The sequence below is a fragment of the Wyeomyia smithii genome, chromosome 1 (assembly GCF_029784165.1).
Source record: "Wyeomyia smithii strain HCP4-BCI-WySm-NY-G18 chromosome 1, ASM2978416v1, whole genome shotgun sequence".
Classification (NCBI taxonomy): Eukaryota; Metazoa; Arthropoda; class Insecta; order Diptera; family Culicidae; genus Wyeomyia; species Wyeomyia smithii.
In genome coordinates, this window is record NC_073694.1 from 48,887,296 (window position 1) to 48,914,424 (window position 27,129).

At 40.3% G+C, this 27,129-nt stretch overlaps 1 protein-coding gene across 1 annotated transcript; it reads left to right on the forward strand.

Annotated features, from left to right (window-relative positions):
* Positions 1–6,756: 6,756 nt before the first annotated feature.
* On the forward strand, positions 6,757–23,198 carry LOC129718328 (glycine receptor subunit alpha-2-like). Its single transcript, XM_055669006.1, has 3 exons — positions 6,757–7,401; positions 22,128–22,323; positions 22,390–23,198. The coding sequence occupies exons 1-3, from the start codon at positions 7,325–7,327 to the stop codon at positions 22,723–22,725; spliced, it is 609 nt and encodes a 202-aa protein (XP_055524981.1). The 5' UTR covers positions 6,757–7,324; the 3' UTR covers positions 22,726–23,198.
* The last annotated feature ends 3,931 nt before the right edge of the window (positions 23,199–27,129 follow it).

Sequence of the window (27,129 nt, forward strand, 5' to 3'; positions counted from 1 at the left end):
CCTCCTTTCTGCTTGAGAACTAAACATATGCAGCGTTTCTCAAGTCTTTTGCACACACGCTCTTGAGATACTCTTTATTCTTCATGCACTCGCCGGAGCAACAGCTAACGTGCGCCGGCACGCAAAAACTCTTTTGTCTTGCTACTCAGCGAGTGTAATAGAGTACGCGAGTTCCTGCTTGCCAGTAGGAGTACTCGCCTAAAATAGAAGCATACTGGAATGTCGAGGATATCGAACTGCTTTGATAAGTTTTTTACAGCAGTCTAATGTAAAACCAGCCGAAGCAAACCGTTGTCGAAGTAGTCCGATAGCATGTGCGAAATATCTTTTTTTGGCCTTCCGTAATCATCGCAATGCATCTTGAAACTATCGTCTTCAGCTGGCTATGTTCGCGAAAAGGGAAGTAAATGCAAGTGTGTGCATATGATGCATATGCATATGCATATGGGAGCGATAGCTTGAATGGAAAATACTCCAGTGTGTGTATCGGCAGCAGCGAGAGCCTCACTTGAGGTGTTGCATGTTGTTTATGAGCAAGACTAACAACACTGGCTACACACCGAGTCTAAATATGTGTAGTCACGAGGAAGGAAACTTGATCACAAGTGAGTGCGAGGTGCTTGCAGTTTTTCGATGAGCACCTCAATAGCTGAGTAACGAAAGGAGGCAGGAGAGAAGTTAACCTTGGGATGCTTACAAACGATAACAGTGTTCTTGTTCCTGATATCCTGGAGATCAAACGGGAAATTGGGTTATTGAGGAACAATCAAGCCACAGTATATGAAAGGGAAAGGCTCGAGAGAAACTAACATTCGACTCCCACGGACGGTGATTATGTACAGCGATGCACTCGAAGTGATAGATGAGTATGCTTGGGCTCCCCGGTAAACGCCAACAATAACAAAAGCGAGGAGACCTGATGACGTATTTAAGCTGGAAATTGGGCTTACTTTGGCCTTCGCAGGACGCTTCGATCTAGCAGCATACGGTGCCGCACGAAACTGACGATGTACAAAACTCTAATTAGACCAGTAGTTGTCTATGGATTTGGAACCGTAACGCTGCTCACGCAGGATATACGTGCACTGGCAGCAACTCCTGCCCCAACCTCCACGAGGAGCCGATCGAGATGTGAGTAACTTTAGCGGAGATCGGCTAACCAGCCCTCCGTCGGAAACTTTGGTTGTATGTTGACTGGTAGGGAAGGTCGTACGCGACTGTATCTCCATGTTTGGGGCGGTGTACAACAGCGTCTGACCCGGATCAGGCGGCTGAATCATGGAATTTTGTATCTCGTCAGCTACACCTGAGATGGCAGCCCCATCAGCAGGTATCGTGACTCTGGTGAGGTAGCATACCGAAACTTCAAACCACGAACAACGAAATGGTGCACCAAATGAAAGTTGGGAGGCTGCGATGGACTGGACATGTCGCTAGGATGCCGGACGACAGTGCGGTAAAATCGGTTCTCTTCGAGAGCCCCACCACCACCAGAAATAGTGGGTCCCAACGTGTTAGGTGGCTTGCCCAGGTTGAAGCAGATTTGCGGGTGTTAGGACGCCTAAGAAATTAGAGATGAATAGCCCAGGACCGAGGAGAGTGGAAGAAAATTCTTGATATGGCACTAGCCACCATGGCTGTTGGCTGCTGAATGAGTTGGTAAGTGCGGGTAAAGTGGTGCTGCAAAAACTGCTGTTGTCCAACGCCCATTTTCTAGAAACGCGCAAAGTTATTTATTTGGTGATTTGTTCATGCAGAAAAATTTAAAATACCGAGTGGATGTTTTTTGAGTGAGAATAGAAAGGATTTGTAAAAGTCTATAAACAAAAAAAGTGTTCAAAATCGTTAAAAATCTGTCCACGTGGTATGTGGATGGCCACTCATTGATTTATTTATTTGGTATTCCTATCGTTATGACATGGCTTGATTCACAAAGTTTCTCCCATTTACTCGGTTATTGGCTGGCGCTTTCCGATCCCTGAGACACCGTGTACTCCCCGCCAGATTCCACTCCACTTGATCTACGTATCATACCCGCTGCCCCCTTGGTCACCATCTTCGCAGGGTACTTTTTCGGCATTCTTGGAACATGCCCCACCCAGCGTATCCGTCCAGCTTTACACACCTTTTACATACTGCTCTTCGCCGTAGAGTTGCGCGAGCTTATGGTTCATCATCCGCCTCCATATTCCGTTCTCCTGCACACCGCCAAAGATCGTCCTTTGTACCCGTCGTTCGAAAACTCCGATCACTCGCAAGTGTTCCTCGAGCATTGTCCACGTTTCATGTCCGTAGAGAACAACCGGTGTTATTAGCGTTTTGTACAGGTTACACTTCGTACGGGGGCTAAGTCTGTTCGACCGCAATTGCTTGTGGAGTCCATAGTAGGCACGACTTTTGCTGATAATACGCATCCGGATCCCACGGCTGTTACCATTGTCCTCAGTTACCAGTGAGCCAAAATAGACAAACTCGCCGACTACCTCGAACTCATCGCCGTCAATCGTAATGCTACTGCCTAGACGTTGTCGGTCGGTTCCGCATAAACTTGGTTTTAGACGTGTTTACTGGCAATCCAATCCTCGTTGGTTCACATTCAACAACAGTCACAACTGCGGCGGTGGCAGAACAGTTGATTACCCCGCGTGTTGATGTGTGCTCGATTCGACACCCTCAATGTTGAAGAGCAGGCAAACAATTTACCCGAAATTCGCACACAGCATTGCGTCCCATCCACCGTAGCCTTTATCAATCTAATCAGCTACCCCGGAAAATCCATGACCTTATAACTTTTCTCGGTCGATAGTGTCATATGCGGCTTCGAAGTCGATGAATAGGAGGTGCGTGAGGGTTCTGTATTCACGGCGTTTCTGGAGGATCTACTGTATGTTAAAGCTTTGGTCTGTCGTAGACCGTGCTTCCACGAAACCGGTTTGAAAACTTCCCACAAATCTGTTGGCTAGCGGTAACAGTTGGCGGAAAGTGATGAACTGCGCGTAGACTTCATCCTTGTCGTTTTAGGTACTTCCGAAGTGAGGGCTGTGCACGTTTGTGATGCTGATGTTGAAGACCGGCCTTTGTTACTCAACCTGGACATCCGAGGGCTGATTGGTCACCACCCGATCGTCCATTTCCGCATCTCGCCCACCACTTTAGAGCTGTGCCCAGCTCATCCACGTCTCGAGTTTCCAATCGTCAGTCCATTTTCGTCGCGTGGGTCTGTGCCGATTGTTTCAGTCCGAATTTCTTCGTTCCTCGTTATTTGTGAGTGTTTTACGGTGGCGGCTTGTAAGGCCTGCGTACCAACCCCCTGTCTCGAAGGAGAGCCATTGTACACAAACTGTTTAGAGTCCCACGATGGCATGAGGACTGTAATTGGCCGCCCCTAACCTTGAGTACAGACGCCATTTTGAGCCGCTCCTAACATGGAGGACAGACGCTCGGAAACTCAAAAGAACCCTTCTTCCCTGTCAGCATACGATCAAGTTTCCACCGGGGTTGGTTACCCGATCTTCCTTTGGTTGCTCGTATCCCAGCTGGCACCGCGTGGAGGTCGGAAAGGAATGGCTGGAAAAGAGGCTAAGGACCACGTGTGGGGTCTATTTTATTCCTGTAGGTGCAGTTGGCACTGACCAGCATAATTCTAACTAAAATGAAAAAGGCGCCAAGTCCCTCTACAATCCGCAAACAAAACTATCTGAAATTTGTGAACCTCAACATGACAAGTCAGTAAAACATGTCGAGATCTGCGGAATGTACCGAAGTACTTCTCTACTGGTAATTCCAAAGGAGGTTCTCTGATCGTTTGGCCTGGTTTATGTTCCACGTGTTTACATCTTGTAATAGGAATTCGTCACATTACATTGAGGCTCTGCGAAATTGTTTGGTTTCATTCAAACCCTCGTCGTAAGAAATTCATTTATCAACAGGACAATGCCAGAACTCACACCAGCTCGGCTACAAAACGATGGCTTGCTGCCCAGAGAATTGATTTACTGGAATGGCTAGCTCACAGTCCAGATCTGAATCCAGTGGAAGACTCATGGGAAGTCCTTTTGCGGAAGATCTATGACGATAAACAGTAATACATATAACTCCTTTGATGAACATAAAAGTCGCCTTTTTGGAAGCGTGAAAGAATATTGTACCGAATATTTTGAAGAACTTGGTTGCCAGTATGCCCAAACGGATTTTCCAGGGTATTGAACATTATTGTATATAATGTATTTAACAAGCAGGAAGCTAACGAACTATTAGCAGTAGACACATGATACACTGAATATTTGACTATTTACTTGCTATCAAAGTAAGTGCGGCTATAGAAAGCTATCACTGAACTTCATCCGTTTTAAGTGATTAAAGCTTGAGAACAACAAACTATTAGCATTCTACATGTCCTCATTTTTCAATTAATGTATTTTAAAATGTTTTATAATGAGAGGCTCAATTAATATTCAATACCCAAGGTATCCCTGAAGTATGAGTACGGCTCTACATAGAAAGTGGTCATAGTTGCAGTTTTCAAGACTCTTGAAAGAACAATGTTTTGATACCATTTTTGCCATTTTACCAACCAATGCATTAACAAGTTTCTAATAGCAGTTTTTGATCTTTTTATTTTCTCCTGCTCGGGTTACTGACACGTTAATCATAGTACGGCGGTAGAGGAAATGCTCCACCAACCCTGAGCGTCTGTACTCCAAGGATGTGAGGCTCAAAACAGCGTCTTTTCTACATGTTAGTAGTGGCTGATTGACGTCCTGGTGGCAGCTAGGGACTGCAAACAAAGCAGAGACGATGGTCCTCCGACGGGACAGTTGATGTTGATTGAAGTTGATGAACGCCCAACAATTATCTCGAAAAACGAATGTTACGAAAAACGTAAGAGGTAATATGTATCGGAGCAATTGACATGCATCTCGGACTCTCAAGACACGGAACTGCAAACCGCTCCGCTTTTTCGGGACAGGACATGACAATCTACGATGAGCTATGTTCACGCTACTCATGAGTCGTAGCGCTACAGGAACGTTGATAGAAGGTATGGAAAAGTGGACACCGGTGACTACCTTCTACCGGAGTTGTGGTACCCGCAGCAAGCTGAGAACCGGCTTTATATTACTGGGAAAGATGACCTACGCGTGACAGGGTGACACCCATCAACGCAATGATGTGCAAATTCAGATTAATGGTCTTGTTATCCATCTACAGCATCATCTATTTGAAGAGATATTCAACGACTTGAAGAAGGCGTTTTATTTACACGTAGCTGAAGCTGGTCTACGATATGCCTGCGACGGGACGTGAAAATCTTCATCGGGGACATGCACGCTCAGGTAGGACGAGAGGCAATGTGCAGACCGGTTTTCAGGCCAGACGTCCAATGGTCAGAGCCAGCGGTGCGTGAATCTTGCAGCCTTCTGTGATATGATAGCCTGAAGTACCTTATTCCTTCGCGGACAACTAGCTAGTAGCTGTATGCATGCGCTCAAAGATTTTGGTGTATAATGCGAAAGTCGAATGCATCCCCCCGACCTCATAGAGGTGGAGGCGGCGATTGTCCAGCTAAAAAACAACAAAGCTGCTGGGATGGATCAACTTTCTAGCGAGCTGTTGAAATACGGTGGAGAAACACTGAAACAATTACCGGGAAATCACTCTGCTGAACGACACCTACGAGCTAGTCTCCAAATACCTTGTCGTCTATTATTACTATGTATTTGCGGAGCAGTTCGGGGGAATTCCCAGTTTCGTCCCCACCGCTGAAATTGTCATGCCATGGTAGGCTAAGTATGTCGAACAACAGCTCGGTGCCGATGCTTCTTAAAACCAATCTGTCATGAACGAGACGGCGACATGAGAAGCGGGTAGGATGATTCGATCAAGTTGAAGACGATCTGCAGATCCTTCGCTGACTACGTTATGGAGATTGCTTAAATAGTATAGAATATACTAGAAGTCAAAAATATTTAAGGCTGAAATATGGGCCGAAAATTGAGGAAAAGTTTCAAATTTAAAGGGCTTTATATTTCAGACTACTAACACAGATACCGAAATAGACGAAACGCTTCGCTGTGCAAATTATGACAGATTCGTACAGATTTGTATGACCTTCATAGCAGTTTTCATTTGTTACCCTGTGTACTGAATAGTTTCTTTGGACTCATCACGGTACGACAGCCAAACTCACATTAGCAGCCCCATCATTCCGTACAGATGTGTACGGCCAATGGTATAGAAGATACATAGCAAAAACAGTACGTAGTTCTACGTCAAACTCGCGATTTTAAACTAAGGCATAAGCTGTACTGCGGTTCCGTGCAATAGTTCTCTGGGTTCTCACGTTGGCGTTATCGGGGTTTTCACGTTGGCACAAACCAATGAATATTGCAATAGTTCTTTGTTGTCGTTTTTTGTGTATGTTTTGGTAAATGAAGCTGACCCTTTCTAGGTCTGGTCTGAACATCCAGACAGTAATAGAGAATGCATAAATTTAATTACTTCATCATTGGTCGCTGGATTTTCTCGTCGAAAATCATGTTATGTCGGGAACGGTTCTCTAATTTTTGTAACGATCGAGAAATAGGGAAGACCGTCTACAGCATTTTCCGTTAGAAACATTACATTCTTACCACAGCTACCAACAACGACAATTGGAAACGTTCAATCGTATACTTACTCGTATTGCGCTGTACGCCGCACATTTTAACGGTGCAACAGCGGAATCGATACCAACCTGACTTTAGTTCGTTTTTTTCATTCGTCGGGATCGGTTCAGGTGCTCTGTTCGACGAGTGCGCGTTCGTAGCAAAAATTTAATTCGATTGTAATTTTTCTTCAAAAATGGCGTAAGGGATCTGAAACCTTGGATTTCTGCGGTCCGTGTATCAGCCCGACCCGTTCGATGGCTCAAATTTCACGCTTCTTCGAGGTGAAAAGAGCAGCTTATCAAAAACGTTAGTTCCGAGGAATGCGTGCCGTTTGAAATGTGATTATAGAAAATGTCGCAATATTTAATTTCAAACTCAACATGGTTCTACTGCTGGCAGCAATCTGTATTAATCAGGATAATTGGCAAATTGTTAGCTTATAACAATACATCGCAAATTGTATATTAAGGGAAAAATGTGTTAAGGCGAATAGATTAGTGAGTTTACAACTCTCAGCAGATAACCTAGAAGTGCACACGCAACTGTTTCGGTAATTAATCGCAGCGCAGTTGGATATCCGCACGGAACAGCTTGGACATCATATTTCGGAAAATTTAGAGATGTGGTATTCTGAATAAATCAGAGCCAGTGAATGACGCGAAATTTAAACCACCATGATCGGAAGGTGGATTGTACTGTTGATTCCACTACTTGGCAACATGCACGAATCACTAGCGGGAAAAACCTATAGGTGAGTTCGGTTTCGCCGTCTATCGGTGGGCGCGCAGTTGACAAAACCACACTGGAGGCCATCTTATTTCCTGTGTGTATGTACACTAGATCAGTTGGTCAGCGAACAGAAGGAAGTGATAAATGGTTGTCAACAAAGTAGACTAGGAATTATGCAAGTTTATATTTTTTGTCCTTTGTCTGAATCCCGCTGCTCTGTCGAACGTTTTTAGTTTTGTTCCTATCAGTTTTTCCTTTTTACTGGTGCCAAGGACGACGACACAATTCAATATGTACACGTATTATTTTACATGATGTGCTTCGGTAGCAATTCAGGTGTCGCAGGGAAACCTGCCACATGTTTTTGGTTTTCAGCCTCGTATTTACTCTAGTGTTCTCGTGTTAGGTCATTAATGAATGTATCATGGTTGACAGTATGTTGGGCTCATTGCATGTCGATGACCTGTTTTCAGATGTTCTGCTTACTTCAAATTTTGTCTCCCTTCCAAACTCTTGTTTCACTAAACGGGTCGATTCTGCATTCATGAAAAAAAATTGGTTTTACAACACTCATTATACTTATCGTTTAACGATAGAAAATGTTGGAACATAGGGTAACCGCTCCTATATTCATCTCAGTACCTATAATCATCTCATCACGCCTTTTTGATCAATTTATCGTCAAATTTTACCATACTTTAAACTTAAAACTTTCAGCCACTTGAGAAAATCGAGAAGCAAATAGATTTACTTTCAGGAAATTGTAGAAGTTTGACGTGATTGGAAAAATGAGAGAAATGAGATGAATAAAGATGCACCAAGCTGTTGAGATGAATAATGGAGCGATTACCCAATGTACCTGTGGAGCGTCTTTCATCAATTCATACCATCGTCATTCATAGGACAAAAGTGTCGTCGAAGTATTCCAATAGCAGTTAAGGGGTTATATCTACCAAATGCTCAAAATAGCAAGGCTTTTTTCATGATTTTTTTTTTTACAGGACATTCGAGATGTAAGGTATATAAATAATATATCATTGGATTGAGCAACTCTTGCAGAATAGAAATATATTTTTATTGCTATTTTTTTTTACAAAATGGCAGCTGTGCAGCGATTGCCGTGAACCGCTTTTTTTAAAAGTTGTTCCACGGCGAGCAATAGAAGTCGTGCCCAACTCCACCTATAACCAAAACAATTTTTTTTTCATTATCTACATAAGTGTCGCTAGTGAAGTACACATGATTATATTTCTAGAGTTTTTCTTCGCAAAATGGCAACGGTTTGAAAAAAAGTTCTGTTTCGACAAAAAAAATCGACTTTGATTGTTTATAACTTTAGTTGTTGTAAATCAATCGCTTAAATCGTGTGTACTTCACTAGATAATCTAATGAAGAAGCTACAGTTAAAATTTCAAGTCAATCGGATGTAAACTTTTTCAGTTCTACTGCTCGCCGGTTTTGAAAACATGGTTTTGAGAAAAACGCGTTTAAAGTTTCAACATGCTATAAATCAGAATCGCAATAACAAAGCCCCTAATAATTTTTATACATTCAGTCAGCTATCCCTGCGTCGTAAAATTGTCCTTCTTGTGTTTTATTTTCCACTTCTTCCTTTTTGTCATTTACAGAATTTACACAACGAGAACGGCTGATAGACTAAACAAAGGGAAATTGTAAACACATTCTGTAGAGACGCTATAACGGTCGAAATTTGATGCAGAGACCTCTATACTCCAAATTTGAAACACGATAACGATCGTAGGTAACTTCTGCTAGTTTACAAAGCCTCGAAATAAAAAAAAACGAGCATCGCTGAATTAAACGAAAAATGTGATTTTGGAGTATAAAAGTTGTTCGGTAAAAATTGATTTAAACGAACTTTGAGTTTAGATCTGTACTTGTGCGATGTAGATTTTGATTCTTGGATAGTTTTAGCATGATTTAGGCCAATAACAATAAATGGCGAAAAAAACAAAACAGCTCAAAATACAACTCACGTGATAACTTCGCACCACTTCAATGAAATTATCTGTGATCAACTGATGTCGCAAATTCATACAGTGTTGTCCGATTTTTTGCTCGTATATTTCGAAAAGATCTGTGCAAACTTTTGACCCGAGCCCCCGAGAAATTTTGCTACTCTACAAAAGACCCGCATAATCAATAACCATAAAACGTGCCTAACACCTACACGGAAAACGAAAAGTACCCATTTTCATGTCGATTTCACTCAACGGCGTCGTTCCGTGCAGGAAGCCAATTTTGAGTAGTTGTAGATTAATTCAATAGAAGGTAGATAGCACTAAGAGTAATAATACGTCAAAAATACCCAACGTTTAGTTCAACCTTTTAAACTATGGGTAGATTTCAGTTAATTTCATTCGATTGAAAAAATATTAGTTGAAAAAAAGCGGATCGTTGAAAAAAATCTATAAAATCTATCTCAAAACCTACTCACGTGCTTTTTATTTGGTGTAACTGGCTTTATTAATTTCCCCTTTAAGTGCCTCCGTTCCTAGCTCCATTTTCACAATGCAATTTGATTCTTCTCCTGAATTGGAGGCTATTATTTAAAAACAGAAGCACGTTCGTCAGTTAAAGTCACCAATTTAAAACTAAAACTACCAATATCAAAGTAATCTCTGCCACTTTCGCGAAATCAATTTCTTCACGCGGGTTATGAATTTCCAACCAGTTTGATTTTTAATCCAATATTGGGTTCAAACTACTCAACGCCAACATTGAGTAACAGCATCTTTAAAATTAATTAGGTTGGAATAACTCAGCGATAGCATTGCAAAACTACCCAATATAGACCGTTCCGATAATTATAAATACACTTACGATCAACCGTCATTTCAAATAACGTGCAGTATTCAACCAAACGTTGGCTGCGTACTGTTGTTTACATCCAAAAGGAACAGATGCTGTCATTTTTTCTAACATTTGGTGCGAAATTTTGAAAATGCGTGGCCTTTCTCCCGAGCAAAGAAAGCGAATTGTGCACAAATGGGGCACCGTGAGTGGTCTTTCTATAAGAAAATCAGCCAGAGAAGAAGGTATAAGTGTCGGAGCAGTTCAAACCGCATTGCGGAAGTATTGTGAAGAGTGCACATTTACTGATGCCCCAAGACGTGGTAGAAAACCCGAGCCTGTTGATCCCACAATGGACAAAAAGGTTAAGGAATACTACAAGCGGCATCCTTCAGTATCAGTACGAGATGTGGCGAGAAAGCTTGGAACCTCGGCGAGTAACGTTATGCGTGCCAAGGGAAGAATGGGTCTGCAGACCCGTCGGAAGCAGAAGCAGCCAAAACGAAATCCAAAACAAGCTGAATCTGTGAAACTGAGAGCTCGGAAGCTTTATGACAAACTTCTGACCAAAAAAATGGGGTGTGTTATCATGGATGACGAAACCTACATAAAACTGGACTATAAGACTCTGCCAGGACCGCAATTTTATACATCACCGAAGGGAAAGGATGTCCCTGGACCAGTGAAAGCCATTTACACCGAAAAATTCGGCAAGAAGGTAATGGTTTGGCAGGCCATTTGTGAATGTGGGAAAATATCTCGTCCATTCATTACGAATGACACAGTGAATGGTAAAATTTACGTGAAAGAGTGTTTGCAGAAAAAGTTGTTACCCATGGTTAAGCAGCATAACAATCCTCCAATCTTCTGGCCCGATCTTGCTTCCTGCCATTACTCTAAGGATGCACTAGGGTGGTAAAAAACAAATAATGTCACATGTGTCCCAAAGGAGATGAATCCTCCAAACTGCCCTGAAATTCGCCCCATTGAAACTTTTTGGACTTTGACCAAGGCAAAGCTGAGGAAATATGTCAAACCAGCGGACAATGTTGAAAAATTTAAAAAAGATTGGCTAAAAGTGGTAAAAATGATCGGAGAACACACTGTGCAAAAGCTTATAAGTAAGAGAAAAGTTAGAGAACTCGCGTATCCTACGAAATATAATCCCAACTTGAATTGAAACTGGAAAGAAAACACTTATTATCTATATTTCAGAATAAAATGACCCGGAAAATCCTGTATTTTTTGTTTTATTCAAGAAAGAAGATGTATTTATAATTTTCGGAACAGTCTATACGTAAGTTGTATAAGATTTACATAATTTTAAATAGCTTGTACCCTCCGGTTGGGTAGATTTTGTTCTCCGTGTAGTTCTGGATTAGAGATACTCAGAGAGAGAGAGAGAGAGAGAGAGAGAGAGAGAGAGAGAGAGATAAGCGATGAAAAAACCGTCAAATTGGCAAATAGGTTTCACGTGTCAGAGGTGCCAGATCTCTTCTCAAAACGCATTGTTGACTAACTTTTTCATTCGACTCGTATATCTTAACCACGAGTTAAAATTCACTGTGATAAAGCAATTTTGGAGCATTCTAAATTAATTGTTTTCCAAAGGACCTGAAAAACGTGTGAAAATGTCCTTTTTTGTACCTGATTGCTATACCTCTCAATGTGTTACCTTTCTTGTTTGTTTTGCTCAGATTTTGATCACAACATTGTCCCCGCATATCTCTGAGTATTGCGAAAAATCACCTAGTATATAATAGACCATTTTACGAACTGACGGGTGCACATAGGAGTATTTGAGTCAAAAACCTGGCCAAAATACGAAAAAAATTGAGTGTTCCTCGTGCTATTGAACCTTTTTGCATTCGCTGATACTACATTGTATGCAGGCTGTCTTTAAATTATCTGAGTTGTTTACAAACGACAGTAACTATCATAACCTTGATATTAGTTGGAGCCCATGAATAAATCACAAATTGTTATACGCAAAATATAAACTTCCACTCATGTTATTATAACTTTAAAGTGATTCTTGAGCGTAAATTCAATATGGGCGTTAAAAAGAAAGGTATGTTGAGTAAGGTAATGTGTTGTATAGAATGGAAAACTTCTTCAAAACAAGGCCTTGCCATACACGTGTTTTTCAGTTTCTGTTGATTAGCGATTTTTTTGCAAAAAAGAATTTTTGTTTGGGTTCCCAGCAAGTCCCAGCAAAAGTTCACCCACCATTGGGAAGGTTATGTGTTTCTGAATAAGTAGTAAAAAGAAAGTCTGCGCCATGCTTACCCATTCGTGATTGCGATTAATGCAAAGTTGGAACGTTCAGATTTGCTGAATCTTATTTTCATTGAATGAGCGCATTCACCATGCTTTCGACTGTAAAAATTTGATTAGTTTCTTCAGATTTCATGATAACTTACCGGGAAATACCCTTTTCGGATTGATTGCGCAATGCTATGAACATTCAACTTATAAAAAGTGTTGCTAGAAAGCCAGACGGGCCTGCTATTCTAGACCCCCGGTCCCTGGTCGTTCCTCTGGAGACCGATTGGGGCGGGTACTCATGGCCCCTTTTATGCCCGAGCTCAAGCGTGACGTCCTTTACCTCAAGGTCGGCTCTAAGTCTAGTCAGTTAATCAGGACGGTGATAAGTGTGAACTAGAGAAAGGCTAGTGAATATAATTTTAACGTTTAATACCCTTAAATTTATACAAACTGTGTGGGTGTGTATGAGTGTCACTGTATGGCTAATTCTAGGTTACCTTGCTGTGACTATAAGGTGGCTCAGTACGGGGTTTGGTTTTCGGGCTGGTCAGTACAAATGGGACGGGAACGTAGCTGGCTCTCCTTTCTATGTTGGTACAACGCCACGCGCTCCGTGGGCGATTAGATAAGGCCCTCGCGGGTGTGTTTGTAGCAGAATAGCCCAGCAAACAATTTTGTTGGATAACGGCTTGTTAAGTTATAGTTCAGCCCAAATCCACTGAATAACAGCTTGTTAAGCTATAAATCTACAGAATTGTTTGCTGGGAGTGGATCACAGTTGGATTTCTACCTTTCCTACTTCACTGAAGACTGCTCCTCCACGTGTACAATTCGCAGGTCCAGGCACGACTCCGGGAACCCGGTTGTGAGTTTTCCCCAATCTAAACCCAACAATTCCACCTTGGGGCTCGTTACGGGTCTAATGCGGTGGGCTATAAATTTGCGGGTCCTAACGAGAAGAAAGCAATACTAAATGTCACGGCTAAACTGCTTTCATCACTAGAAGGCTCTATTTTCCGCTATTGCTTCTAGTTTAACTATTTTTCTTCCTTAATTTACCTGATTCGCCTTCTTTTCAAAGTTTAGTTAGGATTTGCACCAAATTATTTCGATCCGGATGATCGACACTTATCGATTTTGACGAAGGGTTATAATTTATAACTTGTTCTTCGAATGGGTACAGATGAAATGGGGCCGACTCTCGATACTCAGCTTTCAATAAGCTTTTAGCTTTCGTGTACTCCCATCTCTCTCTCTCCGCTTGGTTAGCCATCTCTGCTTCCAGTCTCAATCCGTACCCTGAACTGAAGTCATCCCGTTTATTTTCTAGCAGTTTTTCGTGTATAGTGCACTGTGAACTTAATATTAACCCTTTGTGTGCTTAGTGTGTTTATATTGGCCAATATTCATTTTATCCCATGGGAATTTTAATATAACGGAGGTTTCTTATTTTATATATTTATAACTATTACACCAGGTGAATGTTACGAACGGTAACAAAAGTTTCTGTTTCTAGAGGAAAAACTTGAAGAAACCCTCAAATGTTACAACTAAAGTACAACACAATGATCGAGTGGTCCAAGTCTTACAAAAAAAAAAACCCAAAAGACCTTCAAGAAGCGCTCAATCTTAAGATGGCAACGAAGTCGCTTCAAAAGTTAGTTTAAATAAAATTGACAGTTCCGAAATATAGCAAAATTTGTATAGTTTAACCATAAAACTGTAAAGTTGGTCGGAAGCTTCACATTCATGTCGTCCAAGCAAAGGATTGATTGCAGTGATCGAAGCAAGAGATGCAAAATGCAAATGCTAAAAGAAAAAATACCATTGGATGAGTTGAGTTACGCAGTTCCCAATGGGGAGTTGTATTGGGAGCACTGCGGTTTCCAACATATCCATATCAGACGATCCTTTTGAAGCGAGTGATTTGAAAGACGCTTTGAAAGTAGCAGAATCTATTATTGGCAAACCAGAACAAGCTCTTACTATAAGCATACTTTTTCCGAACTTCAGAATAACTGCAGAGGCAAGTTGATATATCACTGCTAGGTGATCTAACTTGACGAAAACTTGTTAATAATAAGTTTTTATGCCTAAATATAAAGCTTAATAGAGATAAAACCACTTTAAGACACATTTGCTATGTGAAAACTCATTGAAATAGTTTTGGCCAAGTTTTTGTTCTACGTACTCCTATGTGGGGTGTCATTGATCCTACCTATATTGATGCTGCTTTTACGTGCGTTATGTCAGCGGTTCCGAGCTCGTAAAAAGGTATATTAAACGTCAGTACACAGTGTAAGTGTCAGTACACAGTGTAGAGTACGATGACAGATGATTTAGAATCAAGCAAGGAATCAAGGGTGGCACAGATGATATAATATTTAATATTGAAATTAAACTGCTGCAACGAAACGAAACGAAATTTGACCTCAATTTAAGTTTTGTGAAATTCGTCGAGACGAATTGAAGGTGATAAACTTTTAGCTATATAATTCAACTGATACCTAATGGACACGCATGAAGTAGTTCCGAAGTCCATAGTTATTTGCAAGGTTCTTCGATAGATGTTATTCTTCACTTGAAAATACTTCGAAGGACAGAGTAAGTGCTATTTGTGGATTTGGTTTTGGCTAGAGATACTCAGAGAGAGAGAGAGAGAGTGTGTGTGTGAAAGAGAGAAAGAGAGAGAGAGAGAGAGAGAGAGTGAGAGAGAGACAGTGAGATAGAGAGAGAGAGAGTGAGAGAGAGTGTGTGTGGAAGAGAGAAAGAGAGAGAGAGAGAGTGAGAGAGAGTGAGAAAGAGAGAGAGAGATAGAGAGAGAGAGAGAGAGTGAGATAGAGAGAGAGACAGTGAGATAGAGAGAGAGAGTGAGAGAGAGAAGAGAGAGAGAGAGAGAGAGAGAGAGAGAGAGAGAGAGAGAGGGAGGGAGGTAGGGAGAGAGAGAGAGATAAACGATTAAAAATCGCTAATTTGGCAACTTGGTTTCACATGTCTCGAAGCCCTTTTACGCTTTTTCTTGTTCGTTTGGCTCGGATTTTGACATGTTCCTTTGGCTCACAACATTCTCGCAACACGTTTATGAAATAGACTGCATACTGCACTTCAACTGATTCGGCTGTCATTGCATTGCACAGCTCTCCCTGCTCCCCGTACATTCGGTACATAACCCGACAGTAACTGGTGACAGCGCATACATACAATGCCAAACGGGCTGTTATTTCTCATCTCCTTATGTCTGTTGGTTTTCCTAGCTGTCGCAAATGACAGCCTATAATCATTGTCATCTTTCGGCACGAACCCAAGCGGGATGTCAGGTGATTATGATTCACGACAGTAAGGCCGATAAAAGAATGAAAGTTTTTTCTTACATACATACGCAAGAATGAGCTGTCGTGTGCAACACAAGACAGTTTCGTTGCCTTGTGTAAGCTGTAGCTGTATGTGGGCTCTCATGAATAGCTTATTCATGAGGCTGTTACGAGTGAAAAAGGAGAAAAGTCGTCAGTATTGTGTCGCTCTCCAGTGCCATGATACAACATTATGACGTACATCCATTTGATCAGTTTTTCAATACGGCCCAAAAACGAACGGGTTACTTGTCACTTTTGTATTGAAATGATGCATACGTCATTCCGTTTTCTTGTTTTTATGCAACGTACGAATAAGTTACAACTGAAATGAAGGTACCAAAAGATGAGGTCTTCGAATAACGAACAAATTGGCATAAGAACCCCATATTTGAAAAAATGGCGCTTACGTCAGTCTGCGAGATTACGGCAGTCCAGTCCTTGTCCTAAGCCTGCTTCGCATATCTCTCCCTCTGCGTGTTGCTAGTTTTGGCATGTCTAAAATGTGATGAACCAACCAGAGACATATTGTTAACGAACCGCTATGACATGTTAATGATTTTATTGTGGCGTCTTATATATTTAGTTGTGTCAAAATGCCGGATTTTGTGCCAAATAATTGTCATTTGCAGGAAGTTTCTCTTTTCTCATTTCATTCAAAGAAAATGGCAGTTCAAGGGTATCTAGAATTAAAAAAAGTTTACGCTCTAAGTGCAATAACGTGCTTTGATTAGTTTTCTCATTTTAAAGACGGTAATTACAATGCTGATCACTGTCCGCATAAAGGAAGGCCAAGAACATACGAAGACGCTGAATTGAAGGAATTGCTTATTGAGAATCAATCTCTACCGTTGAAACCTGCTTGTTTTGGTATAAAAAGTTGTCCGTCAAGCCATCCCCAAGCAATTACATGCTCTGGAAGTGATTCAAAAACAAGGAACTTAGATTTCTTATGATTTGAAGTCAAGGGATGTTGCGCGTCTTTTTCTGCTGGTGAACAACCACTCCAACGGCAAATGGATGTTTAGGGTTACCGGAAAATTATTGTTTTAAGGTAGAAGGTACCCTGGTAAATAAATTCGTCGACTACTCCAAATGATTCCCCATCTACCGCGGCACCTACATCAGACAGGCTACCGCGCTCTTTACCAGCCACCATGTACTTCGTTTTGGTACAGCTCAAGATAAGTACTATTCTCGCAGCTCACCTTTTCCACTGTTCTACGGTTGATACCAAAGATGTCGATATCATCTGCCAAACATAAAGCATGTGAAATTTCGTAAGATGATGCCACTTCTCTGCACCCTCCGCATAGCACCTTCCAATGCGATGTTGAACAATAAATTTGACAGCCCGTAGCATCCGATATCTCACCTGACGCTTGATGTGCAATCAAGGGTGGCACAAATCAGTCTAACTTATTTTGCTGGAGAACATGTTCGAGCACTATCTGCCATGAGTATTTTCTCTTAACTGAGTCGTACGCTGCCCTGAAGCCTATGAATCGGTTATTTTGCAAGTTGAGTTCTCGAAATTTATCGAAAATTCGGGTCGAAACCACATGGGTATTCGCCAACAAAGGTTTCCTGCAACGGCGTCTGTGGAAAAGGATGCGGGAGATAATTTTATGCATTGAGTATTGAGAAGAGTTATGCCCCGATAGTTACTACAATTCAGACGGTGGCCTTTTTGTAGATCAGGCATATGAAACCCTTCAACTGGTCCGAAGGCAATACTTCATCAACCCTCACTTTCAGCATGATCTGCTTAATTGCACGATACAGCTGTTCGCTCCCAACTTTGAAAAGCTCGACGGGAATGTCGTCCTTCCTAACTGCCTTGCCTTTATTCAGCTCTTTAATTGCTGTCTTCATCTCGTCCATGGTTGGTGGATTCACAGCTTGTATATCATTCTCAATATCTATTCTGCTCCTTTCGTTGTGCTCCTATCGTTGTACATGGCAGAGGATGACACGTTTCGGTTCCTAATACCGTCAATTTTTTTTGTAGAAACTACTTGCATCGTAACTGGAGAGGTAGCCTTCCACTTCCACAAGAGCACACTTTTAATGCTGTTGTTTCCGGTGATGGAGTCTCTTTTCAGCGGCTCTAGCTGCTCGAAATCATTTTACACTCTGCCGTCTCCTCCAGCTGATAACCGCTAGCTGTTCAGCCGTATCTTCCTCGTTTATCTCGATTTCAATACGTTGGACGACCGGGCGCAGATCTTGCATACCACCAGATAGTGATCCGAGTCAACGTTTCTCTGAACGACCTTATGTCTGTGGCGTCTGAAAAGTGCCGACCATCGATCAGGACATTGCGGATCTGAGAGAATCCATATTTCGGCGTGAAAAATAAATGCTAAAGATAGCCATGCCTCAGGCTGCAGCGAAATTGATAAGCCTCAGGCCATTAATGTTCTTAGTAGAGAAAAAGCTTTCTATACCAAATACGGGTCGGGAGGTCGGGCGTATTTGTACCTTAGTCAAGCATTTCGCGAAAACCTGGTACAAAATAGTAATTCTACTGCATAACAACGCTCAAATGCGAATTCTCGCCTGTCCTACCATAGTTCTCAGATATTGCATCATCCGATTTTTACTTGCTCCGTTAAATGACACATGTTTTGACTGATCAGTAGTTCCGTACCACATCATATTAACCTCTCCATCTCGTCCAACACTCGTTTCGAGTAGTGGGCCGATCCCAGATCCGGCCAGAAAACCGCGTCTTCGCCCTTAGGATATTTCTTGATGGACAACGCAATTTCAGGCGGGCACTTCGTATCATAAATTTCCCCGTTCAAGATCAGTCCGGAGCGAAAGAAAAGCAACTTTGACATACCCTTCTCGCTAATTGTCAGCCACAGAAGCACCTTCTTGGGGAACTTGGTATGTGAAATGAACTTCACCTCGGAGCTCACTTCCTTTGTGTGGGAAGTAAGATACGAAGCACCCTGCCAGCCGTTGGCATTCAGGGTGAAAATTGAAAATTGACCTGACCATCTTATTCAGCTGCTGCCGCTGTATCATTGCCTGTTGCTTGGAGACCAGTGGACGGGACTGCCGCTTGTTGACATGTACGTTCATGTTCGTCCGGTACTTTTTCTCTGTTTGACTGATTGCACCGGCCTTCCGGCAAAGCGAACGCAGCGATGAATGCTCTTTCCCCTCTGGTTTCCTATTCAGCATCCTTTAGACGTTCATGGTTGTCGGTCATCAGAAACTGGGCTTCCTTTCGATGCTCTGGTATGTCCGACGTCCACAAAGTGCCGCACAATGTCTGTGGAAGTTGGAACCAAATATTTTTAGTATAGAAAGAACGTTTGATTGTGGTGTTCGTCAGTAATTCGCAAATTACGTAATCGAAAATTTAAAAATAATGAAATGTTAAATTCGGCTAGACGTTATCTTTAATTTGTGATTGGTATTGATAATATTGTAACAAAGTGAAACTTTCCGAAATTGAGTTTTTTATCAATAAGCATCCAGACAATGCTACTACGGTGTCCGAATTATTGAGATCAGGTGGAATGAACGAGACTCCTTCTGCTTAAACAATCGCTTTATCATATTTTGGAGAAAGCAGAAATATTACAGAACTCAAGTAAAACCATAACTGAGATTCTCCGATATCTGCGATAAAGCTCAATGAGAAAGAGTATCCCACAAAAAATATTTGAACAAATTTTTGATTGTGAGACGGAAGATTGTTGGACTTATTGAGATACAAAACGAAATACTTTAACTAGATGATTTTACTATTAACAGGAAAATGTCTCTTGAGAAAAAAACAAAACCATTCACGTGCTTCTTTGGAGAAAATTCCAGAAAAATCTTCTCTTACTTGAAACGTCACAATCCGCCACCATGTGAATTTACTGCCAATTAACTATTTTTTTGTGAAAGCTGTTTCTGTCTTTGCTTATAGCGACACCAATGGCACTACTGCTTACTAAACAAAATTACAAAATAATCGTTATTTTTCTGAACGAAGAAACTGCTAGCTCTCAGCTCCAGCAGCTCAGACGAAAGTATGTATGCAGAAAGGGACGAAGCTAGGGGTGAGACACTATTGATATATTGCGAAATATTTCCAATATTCAATTTTAAAAAGTATTTACCGTTCCATTCTCGGGCACCCCTCTATCTATATCATAGCTCATTTCCGTTACATTATCGTTGGAGGATGTCAATTGACAGATATACGATAAATATCAAAATATATCAACAAATATCATGTAATATTATCGAAATATTTTTCATGGAAATAAAGGTGTCTGGCCCCTAGGGAGGAAGCTTAACCCTGAAGGGAATTAGTTGTAACCTTACTCCAGCAAACCTGAATGCTTACTTCGGTGAGCAGGTTGCCCCGATTCAATCACAGCAGATCAGTAAGGTGAAGGTTGTCAAAGTGGTGTCTAACAACGCTGGACTGTTCAAAAGCGACAATGAATCTAACAAATATCAAAACTAACCAGATCGAGGACTGACGACTTCCTTTACGAGTCTGATGAGCGAGATCAAACGGTGTAAAATGCAGGAGTAAAGATCATTGCACGATGACGTCACAAAACAAGAAGAGAAAGGGATTTGACAGTTGTCGCGGGTTTGTTTACATAGTAAAATTTTCGGCCCGAATAAAAATGAGGAAGTGTCTTGTTAAAAATTACGTTTCCAAGAATAAACCAAAAGATCACAGTAACGAATTCGCATAGGCGGTTATTTTTCCATCTTTTTCGTACTCATTTTCACTCTTATCACATACAAAGTGAATGGAACACATTGTAAACAAACCCGTGGGAAGTGTCAGAAAAGTGAGGTTAATTTTCGTGTGCAATGATCTATATGGATTGCGCTTCACTGTGAAGTTGCCATACAAATTTGCTTTATAACATAATTTATCCTAAAAGGTTACGTTTTTGGTTTTACTTGTGGTTTGGGTTTCTTTATCGGGGCATCTTTGAAGTACCGTAGCGTTAGATTAGAGCGATGGCGGTCAGATGATCCAGTTACCGACCAACAGGGAGACTGACGAGGACTATGGCAGATCCTGTGTTTCGTCAACAACATCGGCGTCTATTGGCAGTCGATGACTCGCAGCCCACGGAAGATTGCACGCGCGAACCAGCGACTTTCACTGGTAGTGTACGATAAGCTAGAAGCTTGATGAAGCACTTTGGCCGTACTATCTTAACCTTTTCGGGCACCGCCGATGATCCTCGAAGCGGTCCAATACCGTACAGGCACAGAATGCTGGGGCAGGGAGCGGCGAAAGTAGAGCTCACTGAGTTTATCCGGATGATGGAAACGGAATCGGCTCCTGTCCTCAACAATGGCGGAGTATCGGATGGCTTCCAAGCGGACGACTGTATCGGCAGATAACTCCGGAAATAGACCGGTAATAAAAAAGGCCCAGCTGGACCTGTCCAACTTCCAACTTCTTTCAGATTGAATCGAGCTAATCACTGTGGCGAACGACACAGCATAAAGTTGTAACACGAGTGGGATAAAATCATTATCGAGTGGCACGTCTGTTTGTCTGTGATTCACTACATCAGAGTGTTCGAACGCAGATAAACAAAGGTTGCTGTCATCTTTGTCAAAATTATTAGGTTAGCAATTAAAACTGTCACATAGCAGAGTGAAGACAAAACGTAAATTTGTCTTGGAAGTAAACAATGGCGCGGCGTTTTGAAATACTCTACGAACTGGTTTCTTTTTTGTCTTTTGACTACATTATAAGTTTAGTAAGGTTGGCTATGCATGAAGTTTTACAAGGATGAGAAAAATGAACGAGAACAGAAGGTGTGAACTAGACTTAAAAAAAAATCCTGGCGGGACTCAAACCCACTATCTGCAAAGTCTCCGCGCATTTCTCCTTCTGATCGATACTCAGAGTTTCACAGTTACGTTTCATCACACGATTTAACGTTGATTGCACCATTTAGAGCTGTTTTAGGATGTCCTAATAAGAGAGTTGGCGATTTTTCAGGTGATTGCGCGCAGGCTTGTCATTTCTCCTCAGAGAATCACTAGTGTGTTCACTGCGAAAACAACTCCTCTTACACTGGTGGTCAAAGCGACGCACTGTATCGAAACTGAAAAATAAATAAATCCGACCACTCATCTACGAATGCAGGTAGCTCGTCAGAGAATACTGTAGTTTGTTGCTCCGAGCTACCTTGCGTAGTTCTTAAGTTGGCAACTACTATGATGATGAGTCCTAGAATAAAGATACGACTATCATGTGTTATTCCCAACACTGAGAATTTGATAATTAACTTTGATTGTACTTCAAATTATTTTACAGAAACAACTACGCCAATTACACTGACGTTGCCGAGCTGTCCAAGCATCCTGCCGCTAGTTTGTCGCTAACTGACATTCTTCCTCTACATCACAAAACCTACGACAAAAACCGAGCTCCTAAGCTGCTCGGTCAACCGACGGTCGTCTACTTCCACGTGACGGTTTTGTCAATCGATTCGATCAACGAAGAATCGATGGTAAGTTGCTACTGTATTTTCGATAATTGTTATTACTTCATATTGCTACGCAAATTTCCCCTACAGACGTACGTTGCGGACATCTTTTTGGCACAAAGCTGGCGCGATCCTCGGCTGCGGCTACCGGAGAACATGAGCGAGGAGTACCGGATACTGGACGTGGACTGGCTGCACAGTATCTGGCGGCCGGATTGCTTCTTCAAGAACGCCAAGAAGGTGACGTTCCACGAGATGAGCATACCGAATCACTACCTGTGGCTGTATCACGACAAAACGCTGCTGTACATGTCCAAGCTGACACTGGTGCTGTCCTGTGCGATGAAGTTCGAGTCGTACCCGCACGATACCCAGATCTGTTCAATGATGATCGAAAGTCGTAAGTACTGTTGGGAAATCGGGTAAACCGGTGGTAAGCATAATGGAACAGTTTTCGTTGGTGGTTGAGTAATAACAATTTTCAGGTAGAACATGCTGCACAGGGTTCAGGTAACTACAGGATGATGATCAAATACGTTTTCTCCCCTAATTTAGAAATGATGATTATCTACTCTATTCACAGCTGAAATGTGAACAACCGTCGATAGTCTCGAAAGCTGACACACAACTAAAAACAAATTTTAAGTATATGCTTGTAGGTGATCTCCAATTCTTCCGAGTGGTAACATCGACTGGTGTTTCTAAGCAAATGAATCGAAAAATAAATCAACGAAGTCAGGAAGAGAGACAAAGTGTAGAACGAAGAGGCAGGAAGAGAGACAAAGTGTAGAACGAAAAAAATTAAACACGCCACAATTTCTCGATTAGTGGAATAGATTTATCATATTCTGTAGATATGCAATAATAGTTTGAAATATAGGATTATTACAGTATTAAAACATGCTCGATTTCAATTTCAAGTGCTTTCAGTTTTTACGAGAAATTTGAGATGAACCATCAATTTCCGACTTCTTTGAATTAACTTGGACAGTTTAAAACTTTCAGTTGTAATTTCTTTTATTTGATTGAAACGATATGAATTTCAAAAATTCAGTAAATATAATATCCTGCTCGGTGCATTAAGCGGAGTTACTCGTAATTTTATAATGTTACATTTTGCTATGTACAATTGTGGGTCAGTCCATATTTTGACGATTTTTCTTACTTTTGCACAAGACTGAATAAACTGACTTATTTCCAAGCATTTACAACAATAACCTCTAAGATGGATAACCTTTGTGATGGATTTTGGAGATTTTATAAACTAACAGATTTTGAATGTCAAAAAGGACTTATAATTATATCCTTTGCTATGTAAGAAATATTTTTCTTTTTAAGCTATTTATTAACATCAATTGCAGTGAAACTAATCACACATCAGAACATAGAAAAAGACAGCAAATCAATGGTTTTGAGATTTTATGATTATTTGAAAACATTCGGACAACGGCTAATCCATCATTGTAAAGTGACTGTTCAACATTTCACACATAAGTTAGTACCGTTTTGACTCAAACTTAGAGCAGTCTCAAACTTAGAACACTTCGGATTAAACCACTTTACTATAGCTAGAGTAATAAAAAGTATGAACATTATATACCATTTTGTTCCTTGAAATGTCCTTCACCCAGTGATGTATAGCTCTTCACTGCAGGACCACTTCCCGGGAACCAGCAGGCGTTGAAAAAAATGACAGTCAGTGTTGAGACGGTTTGCCTATCTATCTCTTAGTGATTACATGGAAGTGTTCGGAATTTGAATCAACTCTTAGGTCTGAAGTTTCGTTAATTTCATAAACAAAACATGTTTGAATCTATATAAACAGCACTTAATTGCATCAAAAATAAAATAAGCAACATGTTAAACCTTTAAGATCGTCGGGAAAATTAATTTTTCGTTGATTTTTTAGTGCAAGAAGTTACATCATAGCTAAAGTGTTCGAAATTTGATGCAGTACGGTATATGCACAATGAGCATGAAAGAGATGTGAGGAGGAGAGTGCATTTTTCTAGTATTAGTAAATGCTTCAAATGTAAACAACTAGACGAATTCAATGGTGAACCAAAATAACTACGTCACTATATGGCATCAACTCTGGACAGACGGAGGTTAGCAGAGGGGCGCGTGTAAGTGTTAGTAAGTTTCCTCCTCACCTCTCTTTTATTCTCATTGGTATATGCATTCGAAATATTGCAACACTTGAAATATTTCAACAGTTGTGATATATTTTACACGGATAAAATAAACATTTTCTAAATGTCTGACCAACTAACGTGATTATTTAACTGCAAATTATGATGTCGATTTGCCATGCTTAGATTAATTTTGTAGTAATTATTAACTTTCAGTCTAGAGTATGTTCCGCTAGTTACATTAGAAGAGTCCGCGATGCTGACTTAGATGAAATATTCGAATGAATAGGAACTCGAATGGGCAATAGAACAAAGTTAAATCGAAACATTGCATTCAAAGCCGTAATACGAATAAAATCCGAAATAGGTCTCCCTCATTTAGCTAGCCTTGTATAACCAATATGCAGTGGTGGGCACCATTCCGCTAATCCGCTAATTCGCTAATTAGTGACGCTAAAATTCAGTTAGCGATTTAGCGATTTCGCTAATTTTTTAGCTGGTTAGCGAAACTGTTAGCGTCGCTAAAATTTTGGCCTTCGAAACGCTAATCGCTAATTCGCTAAATTTTGTAGAGAAGCGGCAATAGAAATATTTAGAAAAACTGTGAATTGCTGATGGCGTACGTAAATTGTTTCGAAAGATGAACATACTTTACTGCGAAAGTTACTTTTGTCAGTTTTTTTACCCTAGAATGGAGTTCCAGTTATCGTACAAGCCACAGGAGCATTTTGAAGAACAAGCACAAGGTCTAGATTGAATTTTCGGCACATCAAGAACTTTGGTGAATTGCAATGCGCTTGAATTATGACAACTTTGGTTCTACTTTTTCGATTCAGATAATAATTGAATTTTTATGAAAACATTCCTAAGAGTATCTATTTTCAATGCAAGCTAAATAACTTTTTTTATTCTTGTTTTTACAAAATCAAATATGAATACCGTTTCGTGAACCTCTTACTGTGAATAGCTTTAAAAAGTAATTGTTTTCGTTAGTTTAACCAAAACAGATCAAAGTGGTCCAAATCTTACAAAACACGAGCAATAAATATAGCGATATGACTATTAACATATTAAAAAGTTAGCGATTAGCGAAAGTTCCGCTAATGTGGGTTTAGCGTTTAGCGTTTAGCGATTATCGAGCTAAATTTTCCGGTTAGCGACTTAGCGATTAGCGTCGCTAAATTTTCAGTTAGCGGTGCCCACCACTGCCAATATGTAAATAGGTAAAGACACAGATTCAAATAAAAAAATCACAAATGAATCTGGAGAATAACCATACAAATCAAAGTTGAAGCAAAACCATTAATAATAACCTAAAAGTTATCTAGACAAAACAAAGACGGAATCAAGGATTAAGCAAATAATAGAAGAAATTATTTTGGTTGTGATATACAAAAAAAAACTTCGAGACAAAAAAATATTTATATCATTCCAATTAAAAGTCTAAATTTTGATTTCTGAATGTCTGAAACACATATGTTCCATAAGCATTCAAATAATACGCAAACCATAATAAAACTGGGCCTTAATCGATGAAAGGAGTATTCGATCGAATTTGATTGCGTCAAATTGACTCCCGATTTTTAATTATTTACTTATCAACGAATGGTCATTACGGTGTTAACAAATTGATAAATAATAAACACCCGAGTTCAGGTTTTAATTTTTCTTTATTGATTAAGATAAAACGTTAAAAAAACAACGCACTATTAGTAAAAAAATGGACAATATTGTTGAAAGCGAGTAGTCAAATTGACGCAACAATTAATGTTGAGGCAAAACTTTCTGGTGCACCAATCATTATGTCAGAAAAGTTATATATTTTACCCGAAAGTGAACATAAAATCAAAGAGAAATATATACACAACCGATAAAAAGTTAACAAAAATGAAATATATTATATATTATTATTTATATATAATATATTATTTTAAATTATTCTCATGGACATATGTTTCTTTCACACCCTCCAAAACTAAAAAAGGTTTCTTCCAGAAATCCTAATAGTTCAGGCATTGTAAACACAAATAATTTGAGCGCAATTCAACAAATTATTATTATTCATAGTTAACTTCGCATGAATCATGAAAACGATACTTCTATATTTTAAGTTGTAAAAACCAAATCAAGATACAACATTGACGTGAATTTAAATCCGAAGATCGTCTAACTTTGATTCGCCTAAGGACGTATTCGTCCTAAAAAAATGGAATACTAATTTTAGTATAATTCTTCAAACGGTTAAAATTATACCAGCCTGAAAAGTTTCTGCATACAAGTAAACTGTCGAAAATATTTCTTGCGCACAAGCGTCCAATTCGATACAACTTTGTTCGTTTCATGCAACTGTTTCAACAACTGTGTTCGTTTCATGCAAGCCGGCTCTTCTGTTGATGCTTCCTTATTATTGACTCGTATGCGAGAAAAGAATCGTTCTATATCTCGCGTAACTTTTCAAAAGGACCTAATAAAATTGAGATTCTCTCCTCTCTCACTCTGTTTCGTTAGATATAGCGCCATTATGAAAAATATCATCGATTTCTGGTTACCAATCGAAAGATTAAAATATTTCCTAGCTTAATATACAAATAGAATACTGAATGTTTGAATAACTATGCTATTGATTAAAATGAAGGTAAATAAAGATAACCAGAGTCAATGTTACTGAGGTTCATTTGAAAAGTTAAGTATCGTTGTT

What these genes read in the sequence shown, in the direction of transcription:
- LOC129718328 (XM_055669006.1), top strand. Translation starts at nt 7,325, where the DNA reads ATGATCGGAAGGTGGATTGTACTGTTGATTCCACTACTTGGCAACATG. An exon ending in CTAGCGGGAAAAACCTATAG is followed by an intron (nt 7,402 to 22,127) that starts GTGAGTTCGGTT and finishes ATTATTTTACAG; the next exon opens with AAACAACTACGCCAATTACA. An exon ending in CGATCAACGAAGAATCGATG is followed by an intron (nt 22,324 to 22,389) that starts GTAAGTTGCTAC and finishes TTTCCCCTACAG; the next exon opens with ACGTACGTTGCGGACATCTT.